This window comes from Pristis pectinata, chromosome 11 (genome assembly GCF_009764475.1).
Source record: "Pristis pectinata isolate sPriPec2 chromosome 11, sPriPec2.1.pri, whole genome shotgun sequence".
Lineage (NCBI taxonomy): Eukaryota > Metazoa > Chordata > Chondrichthyes > Rhinopristiformes > Pristidae > Pristis > Pristis pectinata.
The window spans coordinates 42,711,239-42,734,500 of record NC_067415.1 but is presented as its reverse complement, the minus strand read 5'-3'; the positions used below and the strand labels follow the sequence as shown (position 1 = coordinate 42,734,500).

General features: G+C 40.7%; 1 protein-coding gene across 1 annotated transcript; it reads right to left on the bottom strand.

Moving 5' to 3' along the window:
* Positions 1-2,234: 2,234 nt before the first annotated feature.
* On the bottom strand, positions 2,235-23,222 carry ddias (DNA damage-induced apoptosis suppressor). Its single transcript, XM_052026556.1, has 6 exons — positions 23,162-23,222; positions 22,478-22,664; positions 20,405-20,524; positions 15,865-16,026; positions 7,616-7,733; positions 2,235-5,173 (listed from the first exon to the last, which is right to left on the bottom strand). Exons 1-6 carry the CDS (start codon positions 23,220-23,222, stop codon positions 2,591-2,593), a joined length of 3,231 nt encoding a protein of 1,076 aa, XP_051882516.1. The 3' UTR covers positions 2,235-2,590.
* Between the last annotated feature and the right edge of the window lie 40 nt (positions 23,223-23,262).

Here is a 23,262-nt window from a genome sequence, read left to right as displayed (position 1 = left end):
AGGACCCTTAACAGTGTTGATGTACATAGGGATCTAGGGGTCTACGTCCATAGCTTCCTGAAAGTAGCTGCACAGGTTGATATGGTGGTAAAAAAAAGACAAATAGGCACGCTTGCGAGTCAGGAAGTTATGTTGCAGCTTTATAAAACTCTGGTTAGGCTGCACCTGGAGTGTTGCATTCAATTTTGATCGACCCATTACAGGAAGGATGTGGAGGCTTTAGAGAGGGTGCAGAAAAGGTTTACCAAGATGCTGTCTGGATTAGAGGGCATGTGCTATGAAGAGAAGTTGGACAAACTTGGGTTGTTTTCTCTGGAACGGTGGAAGCTGAGGTGAGACCTGATAGAAGTTTATAAGATTATGGAGAGGCATAGATAGACAGCCAGTGTCTTTTCCACAGGGTTGAAATGTCTAATACTGGAGGGCATGCATTTAAGGTGAGGGGATAAGTTCAAAGGAGATGTGCAGGGCAAGATTTTTTTAATTATTACACAGAATGATAGATGCCTGGGATGTGCTGCCAGGGGCTGTAGTGGAGGCAAATACATAGAGGTGTTTAAGCGGCTCTAAGACAGGCACATGAATGTGCAGAGAATGGAGGAATATGGACATTGTGTAGGCAGAAGGGATTAGTTTAGCTAGGTGTTTAATAAGTTCAGCATGTCTCCTGAGCCAAAGGGCTTGTTCCTGTGCTGTACTGTTCTATAGAACTGCACACAATACACCAAATGTGGCCTGACCAATGTTTTGTATAGCTGCAACATGACTCCCTTATGTTAATACTCAACATCCTGACTGATGAAGGCAAGTATGCCACCCTATCTACTTGTGTTGCCACTTTCAGGGAGCCATAGACTAGCACCCCCCTCTGTACTTCAATACTCCAAAGGGTCCGACCATTTTCTATATACTTTCCTCTTACATTTGACCTCCCAAAGTGGAACACCTCACATTTGTCCAGATGAAACTCCACCTGCCATTTCTCTGCCCATATCTGCAGTTGATCTATATTCTGGTGTATCCTTTGACAACTTTCCTCACTATCCACAACTCCACCAATGTTTGTGTCTGCAGACTTACTAATCAGCCCACCTACATTTTCATCAAAATCATTCATGTATATCATGAATAGGTCCCAGCACTGATCCTTGGAGTGGTCACAGACCTCCAGTCAGAATAACACCCCTTCACCACTACCTCCCATCTTCGATGGCCAAGCCAATTTTGAATCCAATCTTCAAGGCTCCATGGATTCCACATGCCTTAATCTTCTAGATCAGCCTACCATGAGGGACTTTGTTGAAAGATTTACTAAGTCTATGATACATCCACTGCCCTACCCTCAATCACCTTTGTCACCTCCTCAAAAGAAACTCAATCAAGTTTGTAATACCTGACCTCTTCTGCACAAAGCCATGCAGACTATCACTAGTAAGTCTATGCTTTTCCAGATGAGAGCACATCCTACCCCAATAACTTTCCTACCATCGATGCAAGGCTCACCAGTCTATAGTTTCGCGGTTTGTCTGAACTGCCCTTAAACAGATGAACCACATTGGTAATTCTTCAGTACTCTGGGACCTTGCCTGTGGCTAAAGAGGATACAAAGATCTCTGTCAAGGCTCCAGCAATCCCCTGTCTTGCCTCAATAACCTGGGATAGATCCCAAAAGGCCCTAGGGATATATCTATCTTAATGCTCTTCAAGAGCCCCAACACCTTATTATTGCTGAAGTTTTCTCACTTATTCTGTAAAGATCCAGCTACATACACCCTTCCTGTCTACTCTGCCCTTCAACATTATCATGGCTGATCTTCAGCACCCCCATCCCACACCTACCCAATACCCTTTACTTCCATATTATCCAAGGATCTAACCATCTGCACCTTGAATATACTTGATGACTGAACTTCCACAGCCCTCCTGGACAAAGAATTCCAGATTTCCTACCCTATAAGTGCTTGCCTTACCTGCTTGATTCGTGTAAGAGTACACCCAGGTCCCTTCCAATTACTCATCATTTAAAACACGTGCTGCTTTTTCTATTGCTTTAGCTACAACCCCACTTCATTGACTTTTACAGATCAGTAGCTTTCTTTTACCACTGGATGTGGTTTTTCTTGCTTTAAGAATGCAAACACATTCAGCATTAAACCTGCCTCACGTACACTATGATGTATATTGTTTGCTAATCATGGGTTGAAGCCCCAGCATGTCGAGATGTAGAAAAAAAACTTTCCACTGGAACTAAAATTTAGTTCAAGGTATTCAAATCACTTAGAGGTATATTTTTAGGGCTATTGAAAAACAATTCTCAGTCTAATCTCACCAGTTTGTAGATATCTTTTAATATAAAAGATTTAACGGACAGATAAAAACAGGAAAGACTAGGTGAATTTCTGCAGTAAAGGTCACACCTGGCTGCATAAAAATCTCAGGGTTTTTTTTTTGCAGTTCTGCCATGAATGTTACAGGCTCAGGTGGTCTCTGCAGAAATTCACCTCCAACTTCAGTATTATTTTTTTAAAAAAGTGCTTGAAATTTTCCCTTAAAGAAGAATTATACTCTATTTAGTGATGGTCAGAAACTTCTAAAATGATGAAGACTCGTCCTCAGAAAATTCTGTACTTGGTGCAAATAGTTCTGGTGAATAACAATCTAATGCCTCACCCTCTGCCAAAAGTGTGCAAAAAGTAGTTGGCAGGCTTTCATTCATTTTTAAACCTTTCCAAACCTGAAATTCTCTTGAAACAAGTGGCCCCAGTTTTTCTGTTCTCTTTGGAGAAACCTTTGTTGAGTTGAGTACTTTTTGTTGTAACGATGGTGTGGTGTAATTTCCTGCAGGTGTCCTTTTCATACATAGGTGGCCTCTGAATTGGTTGCTACTGTCCTTCTCTTTGTTGCCCTCTGTTGTAATCTTTGAGTCAGTAGTTTCCATAGCAGCAGCACTGGCATCTTTAAGTAATTCAAAACCTTGTGACTTGTATACATCAGAGATACATGAAGAAAAATGAGATATTATTTGAGTTTTGATTGTTGAGGGTGGAATCCATTCATCAGAGTCATTTATATATGATTTGCTAACTGGGCTGTTGTCTAATAAAGAAGACTTTGATGAAACAGAGGTTTTGTTACTCAAAGACACTTCTTGAACTTGAAGTGACTGCCGCATAAGGATATCATTTTTTGAAAAAATGACTTGCTTCTGTTTAAAAGCAGTTTCCTTTGAATGGGTCCTAATATAAGGTGACATCTTGAAAGCTTTTTTTTTGCCCACCCCAAAATATTTTAAATGTTTAACTCTTGAAACAGGTGTAGACTGAGAAAATGGAATGTAGTCCTGTGAATCCAAAAAGTCACATTTCAACAGTTTCTGTGACTCATTCTCCAGAGAACCATTATCATCTTGGTTTGCATCAGGAGCAACTTCTGAACAATGCAGGAAAGTATTACACTGCTGCTCACTGGGCTTGCAGGTAGTTTTACTGCATGGTTTAGATGCAGGTACCCATTGAGATAAAATACTTGGGTTTCTATGGAAACATAATGGTGCTTCCTCTTCATAGCCTCCTGCATCACTGAAGAGTTCTCCAGAAACATCATATTCTTCAGGGCTGGGGCACAAATTTTGGAACAAGCTGTTTTCATTTTTAAAGATGTATCGCAGCTGGGATCTATCTATAGGTTCCTGGTTGCATAAGTTGGAGTTGTGTTCTAAATCTTGAATCTGACTGTTAAAGTTTTCCTCCTTTGTTAGCAACCACTTGGCAGAAGTCAATGGTGTTTGAAAAGCAGCATTACTCAATGCACAAGATCCATCCATACTTTGTTTGTTAACTGCAATAAGTTCATGATTGGTTGGTAAAGTTGAACGTTCAATTGCCTGGTCATCTTGACAGTTGTACATCTTTGGTTGAATTGTCTGACCAGGGTAGGTGCTGCAGTTAATTACATTTATAGGGCTTAAGAAGGCGCTGCCAATCTTTCCAACTGCCTCTGGGTTGGGAGTACATACACCACAAGTATCATCTCTTGTCCACAGGGGTGGTGATCTTGGTGGAGAAACCAGTTTCTCAGTGACATCATTTCTGAAACCATCTGCAAGGACCAGGTGCTCTATAGTATCATTCAGATTGTGAGAATCACCCTTGTAGGAGGTTCTTTTATTTCTAGTTTTTCTAACTTCCAGCAATTTGCACTTAGTAGAATTTATACCCCATTCTCTGGATCTTCTCTTCTGCTCTAGTATTCCAGAATGATCATCAGTTTTTAGTTTATTTAGAGAGCAGGAATGAATGGCAACATCAATAGCATTCACCCTCATGGGCAATGCATTTTCTTCATCATCTCTCTCCAGATCTGCTTCCACTTTTGCTATAAATTCACCTAAACTTTCTGAAAAAGGCAATTCATCCCATAATATAGAGTCCTTGCAATCCAGTGGACTACAGCTTTTGTCAGAGAGCAAGAATACATTGTCTTTCCAATTGGACTCCTCAAACTTCTGTATGCAAAGTCTTCGGGTATCAAAAAGACCTGACTCCAGGTAGTCCTCCGCTAACTCAAAACTAGTATCAGAATATTGATGTGTAGATTCATTAGCAGGTAGTCTATGTAATTCTATACTAGATGGGAGGCTGCCCATTGTATTTGTACTGCACCCATTGATATCATTACTATTTTGAGAGAGTGAAGTAGCAAAACCTGTGAATTTTCTTTTGTTATATTTCCTTTTACAGGTTGCTCCCTCTATATGCTCAAGGGATCTGATGCTCCTCTTCGAACTAACCCTGCTAGTTCCTGCAGTTGAAAACTCTTCAACTGTAATACAATCACCAGAGGTGAAAGTAAGTGCAAAATCCTGCTGCCAAGGGTTTGTTAATTGATTAGCACCAGTTAATTGTGTGCAACCAGATAAACTGTTGATTTTAGGAGTAGTTTGGTCAATGCTAATAAATTGACTAGCAGATAGCAGTGAACTGGAAGACGCATCTTTTGGACTGATTGAGTCCACGAGCTTCTTGTAATAATTGATCACAGTACAGCCATAGATTGTAGAGTTGGGCACTGCAATTTGGCAGGCTATCAGGTGTTTTTTATATTTATTTTTCCCAGTGGTAGATTGCAAGAGACTTGGAGAAAATGACAGTAGACCAGTTTGAGATTCTGATGTCTGTGAAAACAAAAAAATGTTATTAAATAAATCACTTACATAAAGATGCATTCTTAAGTATCAAAAGCACAGCATTCAAAGATTTTAAATTGCAGCTGAAGATTGCAGGACACGAAACTGCCATGGAGTAAATTCCTTTCTTAAAGTATTCTTGTCACCACACAAAGAACACACAGGAGTAATAGGCCAATCAACCACTCGAGTATGCTCTGTCATTCAATAAGACCATGGCTAATCCAGTCTTGGCCTCAACATCACTCTCTCACCATTCTCCTTGACTCCTTTGCAGTTCAAATATCTGTCAATCTCTGTACTGAATATAATCGATAACTCCATCTCCACAGCTCCCACAGATAGACATTTACAAAGATTCACTCCCCATGAAAGAAATTCCTCCTCGACTCCATTGTTAGAGGGTGGTCCGTTATTCTGAAACTGTCTCCTAATTCTAGGGGAACATTGAGGGAAGCACTCAACATCAACCCTGTAAATCCCACACAGAATAAGATCACTTCACATTCTTCTAAACTCCAATAAAGAATCTTTCTTTAAGCATCAAATGTCTCAGGAACCTAATGAACTTTTCTGGACTGTCACCTTAAATACAGAGACAAAATCTATATTTATTACTCCACAATTGGTCTCATCAGTGCTCAAAGTTGCATCAAAACTACCCCACCTTTATACTCCATACAGTAACAGCCAACATTCCATTAGCTTTCCTAATCATCTACTGTACCTGAATTTCATACATTAGGGCCCTCTGATCCCTTTGCACCACAATATTTTGTACTTTTGTTCTATTTAATAATAAGAATAATAATTTGCTTTTTCATTCTTCCTTCCAAAGTGGATCACTTCATATTTTCTCACATTGTATTCCATCCACCAACTTCTTGCCCACTCACTTTATCTATCGATATCTTTTTGCTGGCTTTGTCTCCTCAGAATTTGGTACCCTATCAATCTTTGTATCATTAGCAAATATGGCTACTGTACACAATCCTTTCACCCAAATCATTAATACAGATTGCAAACATCAGAGACCTCAGCACTGATCCTAATGGTATCCTACTAGTTACTGACTGCCAATCCATTAATGACCCATTTAACCCAATTCTGTTTACTGGTTAGCCAATCCCCTGTTTATGCCCATATTACCCCCAACCCCATGCACTCTTATCTTGTGCAGTGGCCTTTAAGGTGGCACCTTACTGAATTGAAATCTACTACAGCCACACACCCAATCCACATTCCCAGTAACACAAGACTGATCTTATATGTGCATCAGTGGATAGCAGATTTCTAGATAACAAGAATTTAGTGTAGATAGACTAAAGCGAACTAATTCTCGGTTGGACAGAATTCACAACATAAACTAGAGAGGTACCAAATAATGAAAGTAGTGGTGACTGTGGTCTCCTGGATTAGTTTAATAGTTATTTTAGCTTGGAGAGGTATGGAGAAGAATATTCCATCTCTATTTCTCTCTCCAACTGGGTTAGCGTTGTATTTATTTTTGAATACACAGCATCCCATGAGATAAAGAGTCTCATGACATAATGCACAAGGTATTACAATTACACAACAAAGACCTGAAGCACCAATTTCTTCCCTGTTTTACACGTGATCCCCTGTAGTTTTGCAGGCATCTTGTTCAAAGTAGTCTGAATAAATAGCAAAAAGATCATCGTATCAAACATGGAGGTAGGAAGGGACACAAGTTCCAAAAGTCAAAGCACAAAATGCTGGATAGTGAAAAAGAGTTAACACTTCAGATTAATGACCTTTCATCAGAACTTTGTTTTTCAGCTCACTAAATCCTGGATGTTTAAACTGTTTTGAAGACTGCCTTCTGGAACTGGCAAAAAATGCTGTACCATGTGATCAGATCCCCAGAGTGGGAAAAAAATAGACAATTCATCTTTAAACCAAGCAATTTTCATGTTTAAATGTTTTGATACTGGAGAGTAGGCAAAAGAAATATTAATAAACTAGAAGCAATTCTGTACAATATTCAAATATTCATAAAAGTTGCTCTTCAATATCAAGTTATTTTTGGTAAAGTTCATTAAAGGAAAGCTTATCATCTATTCATTACACAAATTTTACCTACTCCCTCAAAAGAAATTGCATTGTGTATTATTTTGTAAAGTATTCAATCCTGTTTGTTAAATATTTGTATCATTTTATGGTGTCAAAATATGAGTGATATATTCATTTACAATAACCACCACAGTCCAAAACTGGCTCATGAACTTCGGCAATCAAATAAGCTGTAAATATCGAGTCAAACACACATCTTTTGGGTTAGTCAGAACTATTATCAGATCATTGAATGAAATAATTTGCTTTTCTTTTTAGCCAAATTGCAATGAATAGCTCTTCCTGTTTGGGGAATAGAAGTCCAGTCATATTGGTATACACTTAACCAATAATTACCTTCACTCCAAATATAAAGCTTCTCCCAATAAAGCAGTGTTCCACAGCTCGGACCAACAGATCCTGAACTTGCTCTCCCTCTGGTTCTTGCAGTTCCTTCTTCAAATCTTCACAGTATCTATTTGGAAATGAATACACTGTGTAAGTTGGAAGGAAGTAGTAAAGGATGAATATTACTTGCCTGTTAGCGTCAGAGCTAAATGCCAAAAGCAAGGATGAAGGATTTACCGGAATGGAATACCACCATTTATGTGCTGTCACAACATAATAAACTAATACCAATACCAATTAAGTTAGATTAAAACTCCACGAAACAGGTTGGTTTGAATTTTGTAATGAGGTAATGGTGTCATCACTCCGATATAAGAAATCCAGAGATGTCTGTGGTGGGGTTTTTCCCCTTTCAACTGTCAGGCCTCAGTCCTCAAAAATCTCTGGCATCTGGCAAGAATGATGTGACCAAGCAGGCTGAGCAGTTAATTGTGTTGAAGATTCATGCAAACATCAAATCAGGAAGAAAGGAACTTTTTTTTAAACCCATCTTTTAAACATTTTAAAGCGGAAAATAATGGCTGGAGTCTGCATGAGATTAAAGGTAGAAACACAAATATGTAGGTTTTTTTTATTGCATTTCTGTTGAAAATTAAAATATTTAAAATAATTTTTTTTATTAGGGCCAGAGATTTTTTTTTATCAGTAATAAGTTTGGGTTGGTGCACTATTATAAAGTCAACCACACCTTATACAGTAAAGCCTAACATTGAGTTTTTATAATAGTGAGAATAGTCTGGAAATATCTGAAATTCTCAACAGTTCACTAATTTCTAAAACTTGTGGTTCACAAGGTTGTAGAGCAGGGAACTATGGAAAGAAAATTCCAGGTTTCTCTGTTAAGCTGTGCAGGTACATAAGACAAAGGAGCAGAAGTTGGCCATTCGGCCCATCGAGTCTGCTCCACCATTCTATCATGAGCTGATTCATTCTCCCATTTAGCCCCACTCCCCCGCCTTCTCACCATAAACTTTGATGCCCTGGCTACTCAGATACCTATCAATCTCTGCCTTAAATACACCCAATGACTTTGTCTCCACAACCGCCCGTAGCAACAAATTCCACAGATTCACCACTCTCTGGCTAAAGAATTTCTCCGCATCTCTGCTCTGAATGGGCGCCTTTCAATCCTGAAGTCATGCCCTCTTGTACTAGACTCCCCTACCATGAGGAACAACTTTGCCACATCTACTCTGTCCAGGCCTTTTAACATTCGAAATGTTTCTATGAGGTCCCTCCTCATTCTTCTGAACTCCAAGGAGTACAGCCCAAGAGCAGTCAAACGTTCCTCATATGTTAAACCTCTCATTCTTGGAATCATTCTAGTGAATCTTCTCTGAACCCTCTCCAACGTCAGCACATCCTTTCATAAATAAGGAACCCAAAACTGCACACAGTACTCCAAGTGAGGTCTTACCAATGCCTCATGGAGCCTCAACATCACATCCCTGCTCTTATATTCTATTCCTCTAGAAATGAATGCCAACATTGCATTCGCCTTCCTCACCACTGACTCAACCTGGAGATTAACTTTCAGGGTATCCTGCACGAGGACTCCCAAGTCCCTTTGCATCTCTGAATTTTGAATTTTCTCCCCATTTAAATAATAGTCTGCCTGTTTATTTCTTCTACCAAAGTGCATGACCATACACTTTCCAACATTGTATTTCATTTGCCACTTCTTTGCCCATTCTCCGAGTCTATCTGCAGACTCTGTTTCCTCAACACTACCCGCCCCTCCACCTATCTTTGTATCATCGGCAAACTTAGCCACAAAGCCATTTATTCCAATATCCAAATGGTTGATATACAACGTAAAAAGAAGCAATCCCAACACGGACCCCTGCGGAACACCACTGGTAACCGGCAGCCAACCAGAATGGGATCCCTTTATTCCCACTCTGTTTCCTGCCAATCAGCCAATGCTCTATCCATGCTCGTAACTTTCCTGTAATTCCATGGGCTCTTATCTTGTTTAACAGCCTCATGTGTAGCACCTTGTCAAAGGCCTTCTGAAAATCCAAATAAACAATATCCACAGCATCTCCTTTGTCTAGTCTGCTTGTAATTTCCTCCAGAAATTGCAATAGGTTTGTCAGGCAGGATTTTCCTTTAAGGAAACCATGCTGAGTCTGGCCTATCTTGTTATGTGCCTCCAGGTACTCCGTAACTTCATCCTTGACAATCAACTCCAACAACTTCCCAACCACCGATGTTTAGACTAACAGGTCTATAATTTCCTTTTTGCTGCCTCGCACCCTTCTTAAATAGCAGAGTGACATTTGCAATTTTCCAGTCCTCCGGAACCATGCCAGAATCTATTGATTCTTGAAAGATCATTACTAAAGCCTCTGCAATCTCTACAGCTACTTCCTTCAGAACACGAGGGTGCATTACATCTGGTCCAGGAGATTTATCTACCCTTAGACCATTCAGCTTCCTAAGTACCTTCTCTGTTGTAATTGTGACTGCACACACTTCTCTTCCCTGACACCCGAGTGTCTGGTATACTGCTGTCTTCCTCAGTGAAGACTGATGCAAAATACTCATTCAGTTCCTCTGCCATCTCCTTGTCTCCCATTAGAATTTCTCCAGCATCGTTTTCTATCAGTCCTATATCTACTCTCGCCTGTCTTTTACTCTTTGTATACTTGAAAAAGCTTTTAGTATCCTCTTTGATATTATTTGCTAGCTTCCTTTCATAGTTCATCTTTTCCTTCCTAATGACCTTCTTAGTTGCCTTTTGTAAGTTTTTAAAAGCTTCTCAATCCTCTATTTTCCCACTAATTTTTGTTTCCTTGTGTGCCCTCTCCTTTGCTTTTACTTTGACTTTGACTTCTCTTGTCAGCCACAGTTGTGTCCTTTTCCCATTCGAAAACATCTTTTTTGGAATATATCTGTCTTGCACTTTCCTCACTTCTCGCAGAAACTCCAGCCATTTCTGCTCTGCTGTCCTTCCCGCTAGTGTCCCTTTCCAGTCAACTTTGGCCAGTTCCTCTCTCAGGCCACTGTGATTTCCTTTACTCCACCGAAATACCGACACACCGGATTTCGGCTTCTCCTTCTCAAATTTCAAAGTGAACTCAATCATGTTGTGATCACTGCCTCCTAAGGGTTCCTTCACCTTAAGCTCTCTAATCACCTCTGGTTCATTACACAATACCCAATCCAGTACCGCTGATCCCCTAGTGGGCTCAACAACAAGCTGTTCTTAAAAAGCCATCTTGTAGACATTCTACAAATTCTCTCTTGAGATCCAGTACCAACTGATTTTCCCAATCCACTCACATGTTAAAATCCCCCACGATTATCATAACATTGCCCTTCTGACAAGCCTTTTCTATTTCCTGTTGTAATTTGTAGTCCACATCACAGCAGCTGTTTGGAGGCCTGTATATAACTGCCATCAGGGTCCTTTTACCCTTGCAATTTCTTAACTCAACCCATACAGATTCTACACCTTCCAATCCTATGTCACCTCTTGCTAATGATTTATTATTATTTCTTACCAGCAAAGCCACAACATCCCCTCTGCCTACCTGCCTATCCTTCTGATACATATCGAATCCTTGGACATTCAGCTCCCAAAGACATCCATCCTTTAGCCACATCTCAGTGATGGCACAACATCATACCCGCCAATCTGTAGCTGTATTTCAAGATCATCCATCTTATTTCTTATGCTGTGTGCATTTAAGTATAATACTTTAAGTCCAGTATTTGGTACGCTTTGCTTTGATTACACTGCAACTTGATTACACTGCAACTCATCCCACTAGTTGCAAATTTGCCCCATCACATGCCTGTCCTCTTTACTGCACACTATCTTTGATTTATTACTGTTTTCCCCTTCCTCAGCCCTATCACTCCAGTTCCCATCCCCCTGCCAAATTAGTTTAAACCCTCCCTAACAGCTCTGTTAAACCTGCCCGCTAGGATATTGGTCCCCTTCAGGTTCAGGTGTAACCGGTCCTTTTTGTACAGGTCATACTTCCCCCAGAAGAGATCCCAATGATCCAAGAATCTGAAGCCCTGCCCCCTGCACCAGTCTCTCAGCCACGCATTCATCTTCCTGATCCTGCTATTCTTGCCCTCACTAGCATGTGGCACAGGCAGCAATCCTGAGATTACTATTCTGGAGGTCCAGCTTCTCAGCTTCCTTCCTAACTCCCTGTATTCTCTCTTCAGGACCTCCTCCCTATTTCTACCTATGTCATTGGCACCAACAGGTACCAAGACTTCTGGCTGCTTGCCCTCTCCCTTCAGAATACTCTGGACCCAATCTGAGACATCCCGTACCTTGGCACCTGGGAGGCAACACACCATGCAGGTGTCTCTATCAGGCCCACAGAATCTCCTGACCGTTCGCCTCACTATGGAATCCCCTATGACTACCACATTCCTCTTCTCCCTCCTTCCCGTCTGCGCAACAGAGCCAGGCTCAGCGCCAGAGACCTGGTCACCGTGACCATCCACCTCAACAGCATCCAAAACGATATACTGATTGCTGAGGAGGACGGCCACAGGGTGCTCTCCACTATCTGGGCATTTCCCTTCCCTCTCCTGACAGTCACCCAGTTATCCGACTCCTGTAGCCTAGGGATGACTACCTCCCTGTAGCTCCTGTCTATCACCTCCTCACTTTCCCTAACAAGCCATAGGTCATCAAGCTGCAGCTCCAGTTCCCTAACATGGTCTCTAAGGAGCTGCATCTCGGTGCACCTGGTGCAGATGTGGCCATCAGGGAGGCTGGAAGTTTCCCAGGATTCCCACATCTGACACCCTGAACAAAGCACTAACCCTGCAGACATGCCACCTACATACTCCTGAAGTGGTTGTTTGGTTGTTTGATCTCCATTATAACAGTTAATACAAATTCTGGGCAAATTGACAATGGCGAAATGACAAAACCTGGAGTGCAGGTCACATAATTCAGAAGAATGAGATTGATAATAATTAAAGGAAAAAAGATTTTACATCTTTATTTGTAACCTGAAAGTAGGAGTGTCTAAAAACTAGAGACAAATCTTTCCGAATTTAAATGGAGAAAACACTTGTACACACAAAGGGTGAAAGAAATTTGAAAGTCTTTTCCACCAATGATTATTGATGCCGGTCAACTGTTACCTTATATTAACCAAAGGGATTACAGAGTTAGATCACAGATCAGCTATGATCTTTTTGAAAGTGGAACAGTCCAATGGGCCGTCTCTTTCTCTAATGATACAACAACTGAATAAATGTCAATAGCTAGAGTACTCACTGTATGATGCAGGCATGACTGTATATTTAATAACTACCTGGCTGTGTGGATTCAGAATTGGCTTGCCCATAGAAGACAGAGGGTGGTGGTAGATGGAGCGTCTTCTGCCTGGAGGTTGGTGACCAGTGGTGTTCTGCAGGGATCTGTTCTGGGACCCCTGATCTTTGTGATTTTTATAAATGACTTGGATGAGGATGTGGAAGGGTGCATTAGTTTGCTGATGATACAAAGGTTGGTGGTATTGTGGGTAGTGTAGAAGGTTGCTGTAGATTACAACGGGATATTGATAGAATGCAGAGCTGGGCTGAGAAGTGGCAGATGGAGTTCAACCCAGATAAGTGTGAAGTGACACACTTCGGGAGATTGAATTTGAAGGCAGAATAGAAGGTTAATGGCAGGACTCTTAGCAGTGTGGAGGAACAGAGGGATCTTGGGGTCCAGGTCTATAGATCCCTCAAGTTTGCCACACAGGTCAATAGGGTTGTTAAGAAGGTGTATGGAGTGTTGGCCTTCATTAGTCGGGGTATTGAGTTCAAGAGCCACAAGGTGACGTTGCAACTTTATAGAACTCCGGTCAGACTACACTTGGAATATTGTGTTCAGTTCTGGTCGCCTCATTTTAGAAAGGATGTGGAAGCTTTAGAGAGGGTGCAGAGGAGATTTACCAGGATGTTGCCTGGATTGGAGAGCATGTCTTAGGAGGATAGGTTGAGTGAGCTAGGGCTTTTCTCTTTGGAGAGGAGGAGGATGAGAGGTGACTTGATAGAGGTGTGCAAGATGATAAGAGATATAGATCCAGTGGACAGTCAGAGATTTTTTCCCAGGGCGAAAATGGTTAATGCGAGGGGGCATAATTTTAAGGCGATTGGAGGAAGATATAAGGGGGATATCAGAGGTAAGTTTTTTTTAAAACACAGAGTCGTGGATGCGTGGAACGCACTGCCGACAGAGGTTGTGGGGGCAGATACATTAGGGACATTTAAGAGACTCTTAGATAGACACATGAATGATAGAAAAATGGGGGCTATGTGGGAGGGAAGGGTTAGATCTTAGAGCAGGATAAAATGTCAGCACAACATTGTAGGCCAAAGGGCCTGTACTGTGCTGTAGTGTTCTATGTACCTCATTCCAGGAGGTATGATAAGTGAACGGTGCAAGATTTTGGGAAGGAATCCAGAACAGATGAGCTAGGTTTGAGATCATTCACCCCAAGATGGGATGAAGTGAATTTTTGAATGTGCTAGAGGTTGGAGAAGGAGAGTTTAAGAGATCGAACTTTAATGCTGGACCACGTAAAACACAAAGCCATTAAAAAAAACATACTGACATGCACATTGAGTTTGAAGTGTTTGAAAAATCAGGAATCATTCAAGGTCAAAGACAAAGTGGGATAAGATTAGGGAGGTCAAATTTTCAATAAGATGGTAGGAAGCCATGAAAATTGAAGTTGAAGAGGGGAATGTTGTTAAGATGAAAGTAGTGGAGAGGAATCAATGCAAGAGTGAACTGGACATTGAGATTGCAAAGAAGATAGCAGAGCAAGAAACAGTGGTTGAAGAGGGAAAGTGAATTATGACAAAGGTATATTTTGTAGCAACAGCCAATGATTATGGCTTTGCTTTTTCTTATGATGATGGAAAATGGTACTGAACAAAGTCTGATAGGACAGTGGATTAGCAGAGATGGTCGAGATATAGAGCTAGATATTATCAGTGAAAACATGAAATATCTGCATGATGTTTTACGTAGATTCAAATGTACAAGAGGTTATGGCACTTTGATATACAAAACTTGCACTGGACACAGTGCCCAATTTATTATGTTACAGTAATAAGTGTTACTTTAAGTACACCTGCTTTGAAAATAGTTTATTATTTTGCTAATAGTAATATGTTCCTTTTATCTAATACAATTTCTGAAATATAGTTTGGGTTACTGAGATGTGGGTGGTTTTAATTGCACTACTTATATTGTACATGACCAATGTTAATTTGTGCTTTTCAAATGATTCTAGAATCATGATAATAATGTTCCTAATGGCTAGGTCAATATATTGTAGGTTGGGACAAAACATATTGGAAGCTGAATGCCTTAGAATGGAGAATGCCATCATGTAGAGAGGCAACTAGTTATTATAGTGCCACATTCTGCATACTTGCATGTGAGACTGTAGTACCAGCTGGTTACATACCAACAGTAAGCTGTTATTTACTCCACACGTCCATGGCAAGGTATGGCAACGACATGACAGATAGCCATTAGTGAGCCAAGAAACATAAATGCAGGCAGAGATAGATAACATAAAAAAGGCTCAGTTTTATGGGAATAAAATGATGCATGCGTATGACAAGTTCAATAAAGAAACTTCAGCAAATTAGTCTGCTCTATTTGCCAAATATTAGCACCCTTCCGGGCATGTGGTTAATTAGGATTTTCACTTCTTTAATATGGCAAAAGATGTTTCAAAAGATTCACTGGATTTAATGAGATACCTAACTTGGTGCATTTTCTGAGCAAGTAATATCTTTTGTTATTAAAAGATGAAGCTTTACTTTTGCCACTCTAGTTTTTAACCATGGATATTGTTACTTCTATTGTTATTTAATTTTCTTTCTCTTCAGATTGAAGAGATATGCAGGTAATAATACATTTGTGCACTATGGGTCAAGCATCATCATGGTTCTAACTGCAGCATATGCTGGAAAAATATTTTGTAATTTTTCCTGAACCCTAGGGAAAGTATAGAAGAATCATTTCTTACTTCCTTCGGCATTCAAAATACTTTAGGTTTTGTTTTTATTCAATTACCAAATAACCTAATGATCACACTGCAATATTATTATTCTTTTGCAATAAATGAACTTAGTTTTGAGAAGGTCTGATGGTCTTAAGAGCATAAATGGTATTCAAGGAACTTCAAGACTTCAATTTTTACCTGTTTAGAAATCCTGCTGCTGCTCCAAAATAAGGTTCAAGACAGCTCCCAAAGACGGTAATATTAAATATGTCGCACTTTCCTGCAACTTTTAGAGAAAGTCTGTACCTGTAATTCACATTCTGTGCTATTGACAAGCAGTCACGTTTTGGGCACTGGAATCTACAGGAAAAAAAAAGTAGATTGAATTATGTTATTTCACAAAACAAACAGTTAGTACTTCAACCAGAAAACCACTCCGTATGTCATGAACCATGGAGAATTGAGCACACGTTCACAAATGCCAAAGACAATAAGATGGGACTTCAACTCAAAGCCAAATCTGGTATACCATAAATTTGATCAAGTACAAGAGCAAAATGCCGTAAATGTTGAAAGTCTGGAGGGAAAAAGGTAAATGCTGTAAACACTCAGCAGGCCAGGTAGCATCATCCTGTGGGATAGGAATCAGGTTAACATTTCAGGCCAATAACCTTTCATCAAACTAGGATGGGTTGGAAACAACAGATTTAATGTTGCAGACAAAAGGGCAAGGGAAAAGAGACTGACAAAAGGATGATAGTGCAAGATGAAAGGGAATGCTAATAAGGTAATTAAAAAAAACAAACGACCACGGTAGAAGGTATAATTCAGAGAAGCCTAATCATTATCCGAAACAACAAAAGGAAAATATTGTGGATACTGGAAGTTTGAAATGAACGTGGTTAATCAATGTTGCCAGCAATTTCTGAACTCAGTATTAAGCCTATTTATTGTGCCTAATTCTACCTTTGTGCTCCTCCTCGATCTAACAATGAAAAAGCCATTGCTGAGCTATTTACAATTTATTTGAGAGCTTATGCAGGCAGAGGTAAAATAACATTTCAGCCAGTTCTTTGATATGGGTAATTCTAATTAGGAGTCAATGAAATTAACAAAACTATTTTCAGTCAACACCCTGATATGTCAGCTGAGCAAACGTACTGCTTATTGATTGGGGGGGGGGGGGTGGTTGTCGAACCTACTGACCACTATTTATGTTCCATTTTCTGTGATATACTGGGTCAGTCATGCAACATTAATTATGTCTGTAGGTCATAATACATTGTCCAAGATGGCACAGATGCAAAGATTGATCATTCAATCCAATGGTCTGTCAAGTTTGTCAATCTGCATTAAGATCATAAGAATAAGAGCAGAATCAGGCCTTTCGGCCCATCGAGTCTGCTCCGCCATTTGATCTTGGCTGATTTATTTTTCCCTCTCAACCCCATTCTCCTGCCTTCTCCCCGTAACCTTTGACACCCTTACTAATCAAGAACCTATCAACCTCCACTTTAAATATACCCAATGACTTGGCCTCCACAGCCACCTGTGGCAATGAATTCCACAGGTTCACCAGAATCTGGCTGAAGAAATTCCTCCTCATCTCTGTCCTAAGGGGATGTCCTTCTATTCTGATGCTGTGCCCTCTGGCCCTTCATACTCCCACTACTGGAAACATCCTCTCCATGTTCACTTTATCCAAGCCTTTCAATATTTGGTAGGTTTCAATGGGATCCCCTCTCATCCTTCTAAACTCCGAGAGAGTACAGGCCCAGAGCCATCAAATGCTTCTCATACGTTAATCCTTTTATTCACAGGATCATTCTTGTGAACCTCCCTGGACCCTCTCCAATGCCAACCCAAAACTGCTCACAATACTCCAAATGTGGTCTGACCAATGCGTTATAAAGCCTCAGCATTACATCCTTGCTTTTATATTCTAGTCCTCTCGAAATGAATGCTAACATTTCATGTGCCTTCCTTACTACCAACTCACCTGCAAGTTAACCTTTAGGGAATATTGCACTAGGACTCCAGAGTGCCTTTGCACCTCTGATTTCTGAATTCGCTTCCCATTTAGAAAATAGTCTACACCTTTATTCCTTCTACCACATGCATGACCATACACTTCCCTATGTTGTATTCCATCTGCCACTTCTTTGCTCATTCTCCCAACCTGTCCAAGTCCTTCTGCAGACTCCCTACTTCCTCAACACTACCTGCCCCTCCACCTATCTTTGTATCATCTGCGAACTTGGCCACAAAGCCATCAATTCCGTCATCCAGATCATTAACACATAACTTCAAAAGTAGTGGACCCAACACTGAACCCTGTGGAACACTACTAGTCACTGGCAGCCAACCAGAAAAGGCCCCTTTTATTCCCACCCTTTGCCTTCTGCCAGACAGCCAATCTTCTATCCATGCTAGTGCCTTTCCTGTAATACCATGGGCTCCTATCTTGTTGAACAGTCTCATGTGCGGCACCTTGTCAAAGGTGTTCTGAAAATCCAAGTAAACAACATCCACTGACTCTTCTTTGTCTATCCTGCCTGTTAATTTCTCAAAGAATTCCAACAGATTTGTCAGGCAAGATCTCCCCTTCAGGGAAACCATGCTGACTTCAGCCTATTTTATCATGTGCTTCCAAGTACCCCGAAACCTCATCCTTAATAATGGACTTAATAATTGACATCTTACCAACCACTGAAGTTGGGCTAACAGGCCTATAATTTCCCTTCTTTTGCCTCCCTCCCTTCTTAGATTGGATTGACGTTTGCAATTTTCCAGTCCCCTGGAACCATTCCTGAATCTAGTGATTCCTGAAAGATCACTACTAATGCCTCCACAATCTCTTCATCTACCTCTTTCAGAACCCCAGAGTGAAGTCCATCCGGTCCAGGTGACTTATCCACCTTCAGACCTTTCAAGTTCCCATGCACCTTCTCCTTAGTAATAGGGACTACACTCACTTCTGCCCCCTGACTCTCTTGAATTTCTGGTATGTTGCTGGTGTCTTACACAGGGAAGATTGATGCAAAATACTTATTTAGTTCATCCACCATTTCTTTGTTCCCCATTACTATCTTTCCAGTGTCATTTTCCAGTGGTTCAATGTCCACTCTTGCCTCTCTTTTACTCTTTATATATCTGAAAAAACTTTTGGTATCCTCTTTTATATTATTGGCTACCCTACCTTCATATTCCATCTTTTCTCCCCTTATTGCTTTTTCAGTTCCTTCTGTTGGTTTTTAAAAGCTTCCCAATCCTCTAGCTTCCCACTAATTTTGCAATATTGTATGCCCTCTCTTTTGCTTTTATGCTGTCTTGGACTTCCTTTGTCAGCCACGGTTGTCTCATCCTCCCTTTAGAATACTGCTTCTTCTTTGGGATAAACTGATCCTGCGTCTTCCAAATTACTCCCAGAAACTCCAGCCATTGCTGCTCTACCATCATGCCTGCTAGGGTCCCCTTCCAATCAACTTTGGCCAACACCTCTCTCATGCCTCTGTAGTTACCTTCACTCAACTGTAATACCGATACATCCAATTTTAGCTTCTCTCTCTCAAACTGCAGGGTGAATTCTATCATATTATGATCACTGCCTCCTTAGGCTTCCTTTACTTTAAGCTCCCTAATCAAATCTGGTTCATTGCACAACACCAAATCCAGAATTGCCTTTTCCCTAGGGACTTGACCATAAGCTGCTCAAAAAAGCCATCTTGTAGGCATTCTACAAATTCCTTCTCTTGGGATCCAGTACCAACCTGATTTTCCCAGTCTACCTGCATATTGAAATCCCCCAATGACCACCGTAACATTGCCTTTTCTATCTCCTGTTGTAATTTGTACCCCACATCTTGGCTACTATTCAGAGGCCTGTATATAACTCCCAACAGGGCCTTTTTACCTTTGCAGTTTTTAACTCTACCCACAAGGTTTCTACATCTTCTGATCCTATGTCACTTCTTGCTAAAGATTATATTTAATTTCTACCAACAGAGCCACCCCATCCCCTCTGCCCACCTGCCTGTCTTTTTGATAGGATTTGTATCCTTGGATATTTAGCTCCCAGCTGTGATCTTGTTTCAACCACCACTCTGTGATGCCTGCAACATCAGACCTGCCAATTTCTAACTGCACTACGAGCTCATCTACCTTATTTCATATACTGCAGGCATTCAAATATAACACCTTCAGTCCTGTATGCACCACCCTTCTTCTCAAATTTGTCTCCATGTTGCCTGAAGTTAAATTCTTATCCCTTTCTAAACTTTGGCTTATGCTTTATTCTGGAGACTTCAGTAACCTCCCCTGCACTCTCTTTTCTTTTATCCATCCTTTTCCCTCTACTATTTAGTTTAAAGCCCTATCCACAGCCCTAGTTATGCGATTCACCAAGACCCCTTATGGAAAAAGTCATGATCTCATCTGAAGATCTGTCACATAGCAAAGTGCCAATAGGAAAAGGCAGGAAATAAAAGTAGAGTTTTGCCACATACAGAATATTCCTAAAGCCAAGCATTACTAAAGGCCTAAAAGTTGTGTGAACCCTCAAAGCTTCTAAATGGTATCAGACATCTTACAAGTTTTAAGGAAGGAAGATGTTCTTAAAAACACATGGAAGGAGGTTTGGGAAAAGGAATAGACAAAATAGCAAAAAAAGGAAATTCTTTAACTTTGCTGTATTATATAAAACTGTGATTTTTGTTTTAAAACTACCTTTGGTACATACCTGCCATGATTAAAAAGTAACCGAGTTCCACATTTCTGACAAGCTGGGTACAGAAAACAAGTATCATGAAGACACAATACTGATGCAGCAACAAAAGATCTTTTCCCATTCATGTGGTTCCTTAACAATGTAACAAAAGAACATAATTAATAATTTGTATACTAGTTAGTTAAAATACTTGAGCTTAAAAGAAATGGAAAACATTTCTAGTGGTTCTTCACAACACACTGATAGCTGTGCACATTAGCTCAAAGATGTTCTGATGACAACCTGGTTATGAATTTCAGTTATAAACCTCAGTTGGTCAATGTTATTTTCCTGCACTGGAGAAGGAACAACACCATGAATTGTTTCTATCATATCCACTTGAAATGAAACTGCCTTCCCAAAAAAAATCAGAAAACTATTTTGTAAAGCAATTCATACAAAATGCATATATAACAAAAACAGAGAAGCAAAACTCCCTTCTTTTACAATAATCTTTCATATCCTAAATAAATGTTGTCACAGGTGTTTTTAGGTAAATATGCCAGCCAGTTTGTTCATTGCAAAGTTCCACAAAGAGCAATGCGTTGTTAATTGTTTTTGGTGGAATTGAAGCACTCTTCCTTAAAGTGCCACGGATTCTGTTATGTTTACTTTTTATAGGTAAATGACATTTTGGATGAAGGTCTCAACAGAAAGACAGCATTTTCAATGAGACAACAGTCCTACAGTACCACACAGAAGCAACAACATAGACTCAAACTTGCAGTAGAGTTTGAACTGAACCAAGCCAATATTTGAAATAGCAACTGGCAACCACTTACTTATGCATGAATGAAACAATAATTTCAGGTAAGAGCAGATGGAAAGTTTAAGCTGGAAATCCAAAAATTGCTGTCTCAGATGAACCATTCCACATCTAGATGTCTGCATCACTACTGAAATGCATTGAACATTGTGAAATTTCTCTATTAGCACAACAGTTATGAACTAAAATTACCACAAAAAATTGTCAAGTCATTTCAAGGCAAAATGCATTTTAGATTTGATTCAGCTGAACTCAGTCCTCAACTAGGGGAAGGCTATTTTGGTATCTTGCATCCAAAATTCTGAGATGTTTATGCTGGTCCAGGCTGCTACATTCTGATTGCAGAAATTCAACAAACATGTCATTTGCAACAATACAGAAAGTGCCAGAGCACTCAGCCCGTCATCAGCATCCATGGAAAGAGAAATAGAATCAACATCTCAGGTGAATGGTCCTTCATTAGAACTAGAAATATGAAAAAAACAAGCATCTTTTAAAGATGCAGAGAAGGGGAGGGGTGGAGAAAACAGAGGGAATGCCTGCGATGGAGTCCAAACCAGCCTTTTAAGTTATTTTAAACACCAGCAGTTAGAAATAAAAGGGCAAAGCACAATTTGAAATTAAAGTATCAAGCAAAGTCAAAAAAAATCATTTACCCCAAATTGTTAGAGTCCCAAGGACTGCATTGTGCCTAGACAGAGGAAGAGGCTGGAAAAGCACAGCAGGCCAAAGACAAAGATCAGAAATGAGAGTGGGGTGGAAAATTAAAATAATAGGTGACTGGAAGCTCAGGTGTACTGAATGGAGGTGTTCTACAATCACCCACTCTTCATTTGATTTCTCCAATGCAGAGAAGACCACATTGTAAACACTGAATACAAAACACTAAATTGGAAGTGCAAGTGATTTGCTATTTCACCTGGAAGTGTTTGATTCCCTGGATGGTGGGAAGTGAAGAGGTAAACAGGCAATCACTTTTAATGTTCAGTCCCATCCACTCTGATCACTGTCTTTTGGGCTATGACATTTCCAACGATGTCCTACACAAGCTCAAAGAACAAACTTCATCTTCCGTCTGGACACGTTGCGACACTCAATACTGAGTAGCTTTTTGTGGCTGGATATTTCCAGTTTCAATTTGTCCCCTTTTTTTAAACTTCTGTCTCAAATTGTGGGCATTTAAAGTCACGGTTACCTTGACCACTATGGTCTGCAAACTATCACAGACATTCCCACTGTTCTTATCTTTTTTGTAAGTTAAAAGGCAATTGTTTTCTCACTTTTCCAGTTCTGATGAAGGGTCATTAACCCGAAACTCTGCTTCTCCGCAGATGCTGCGTGACCTGCTACAGCTGTTCCTTTTGATACCGGCCGCACCGAGTCCCCGCACCCTGAGGGGCGCCCTCTCCTTTTGAAATTCCCGCCGGAAGTGGTGCCGTCCAATGAGGTTGCACGATTGTCCGCGGCCTTTTAGGTTTCGAAAATTCGGGCGCGTTCTAAACGATCCGGATTATTTCCGTTCCGGGGCTCGGTCACTATCTAACGGAGCGGCGGCCGTACGTTGCTCGGTGTGGAGAGCCACCACCCGGAGAACAGCGGCCGCTGAAGTCGAGGCCCTGGGTTGGTTCCCGCCTTCAGTGTCTCGGGGCCTCTGAATATCTTATCAGCTCGTGGGGGAAGCTCTTTGAACGCACTTGTTGAAAGTGGAAGCAGCGGGTTGGCGCTGGACGCTCCGTCTATTTGGGGTCGGGCTAAAAATACACTTGTGCAGCTTGTAAGGAGTCAGACAGCTGCATAATCAGTTAAGCAACGTTGGTACAGGAAGCAACACACAGAGCGCTGGAGGAACTCAGTGGGTCAGGCAGCGTCAATGGATGGAAATTGACAGTGGACGTTTCGGGTCGAGACCCTTCATCGGGACTTGTCCATTTCCCTCCATAGATACAGCCTGACCCGCTGAGTACCTCCAGCCTTTCGTGTGTTGCACCGGATTCCAGTACCTGCAGTCTCTTGTGTCTCCAACATTGGTGCATGATTTGTCAATACCAATAATACCAATTCGAAA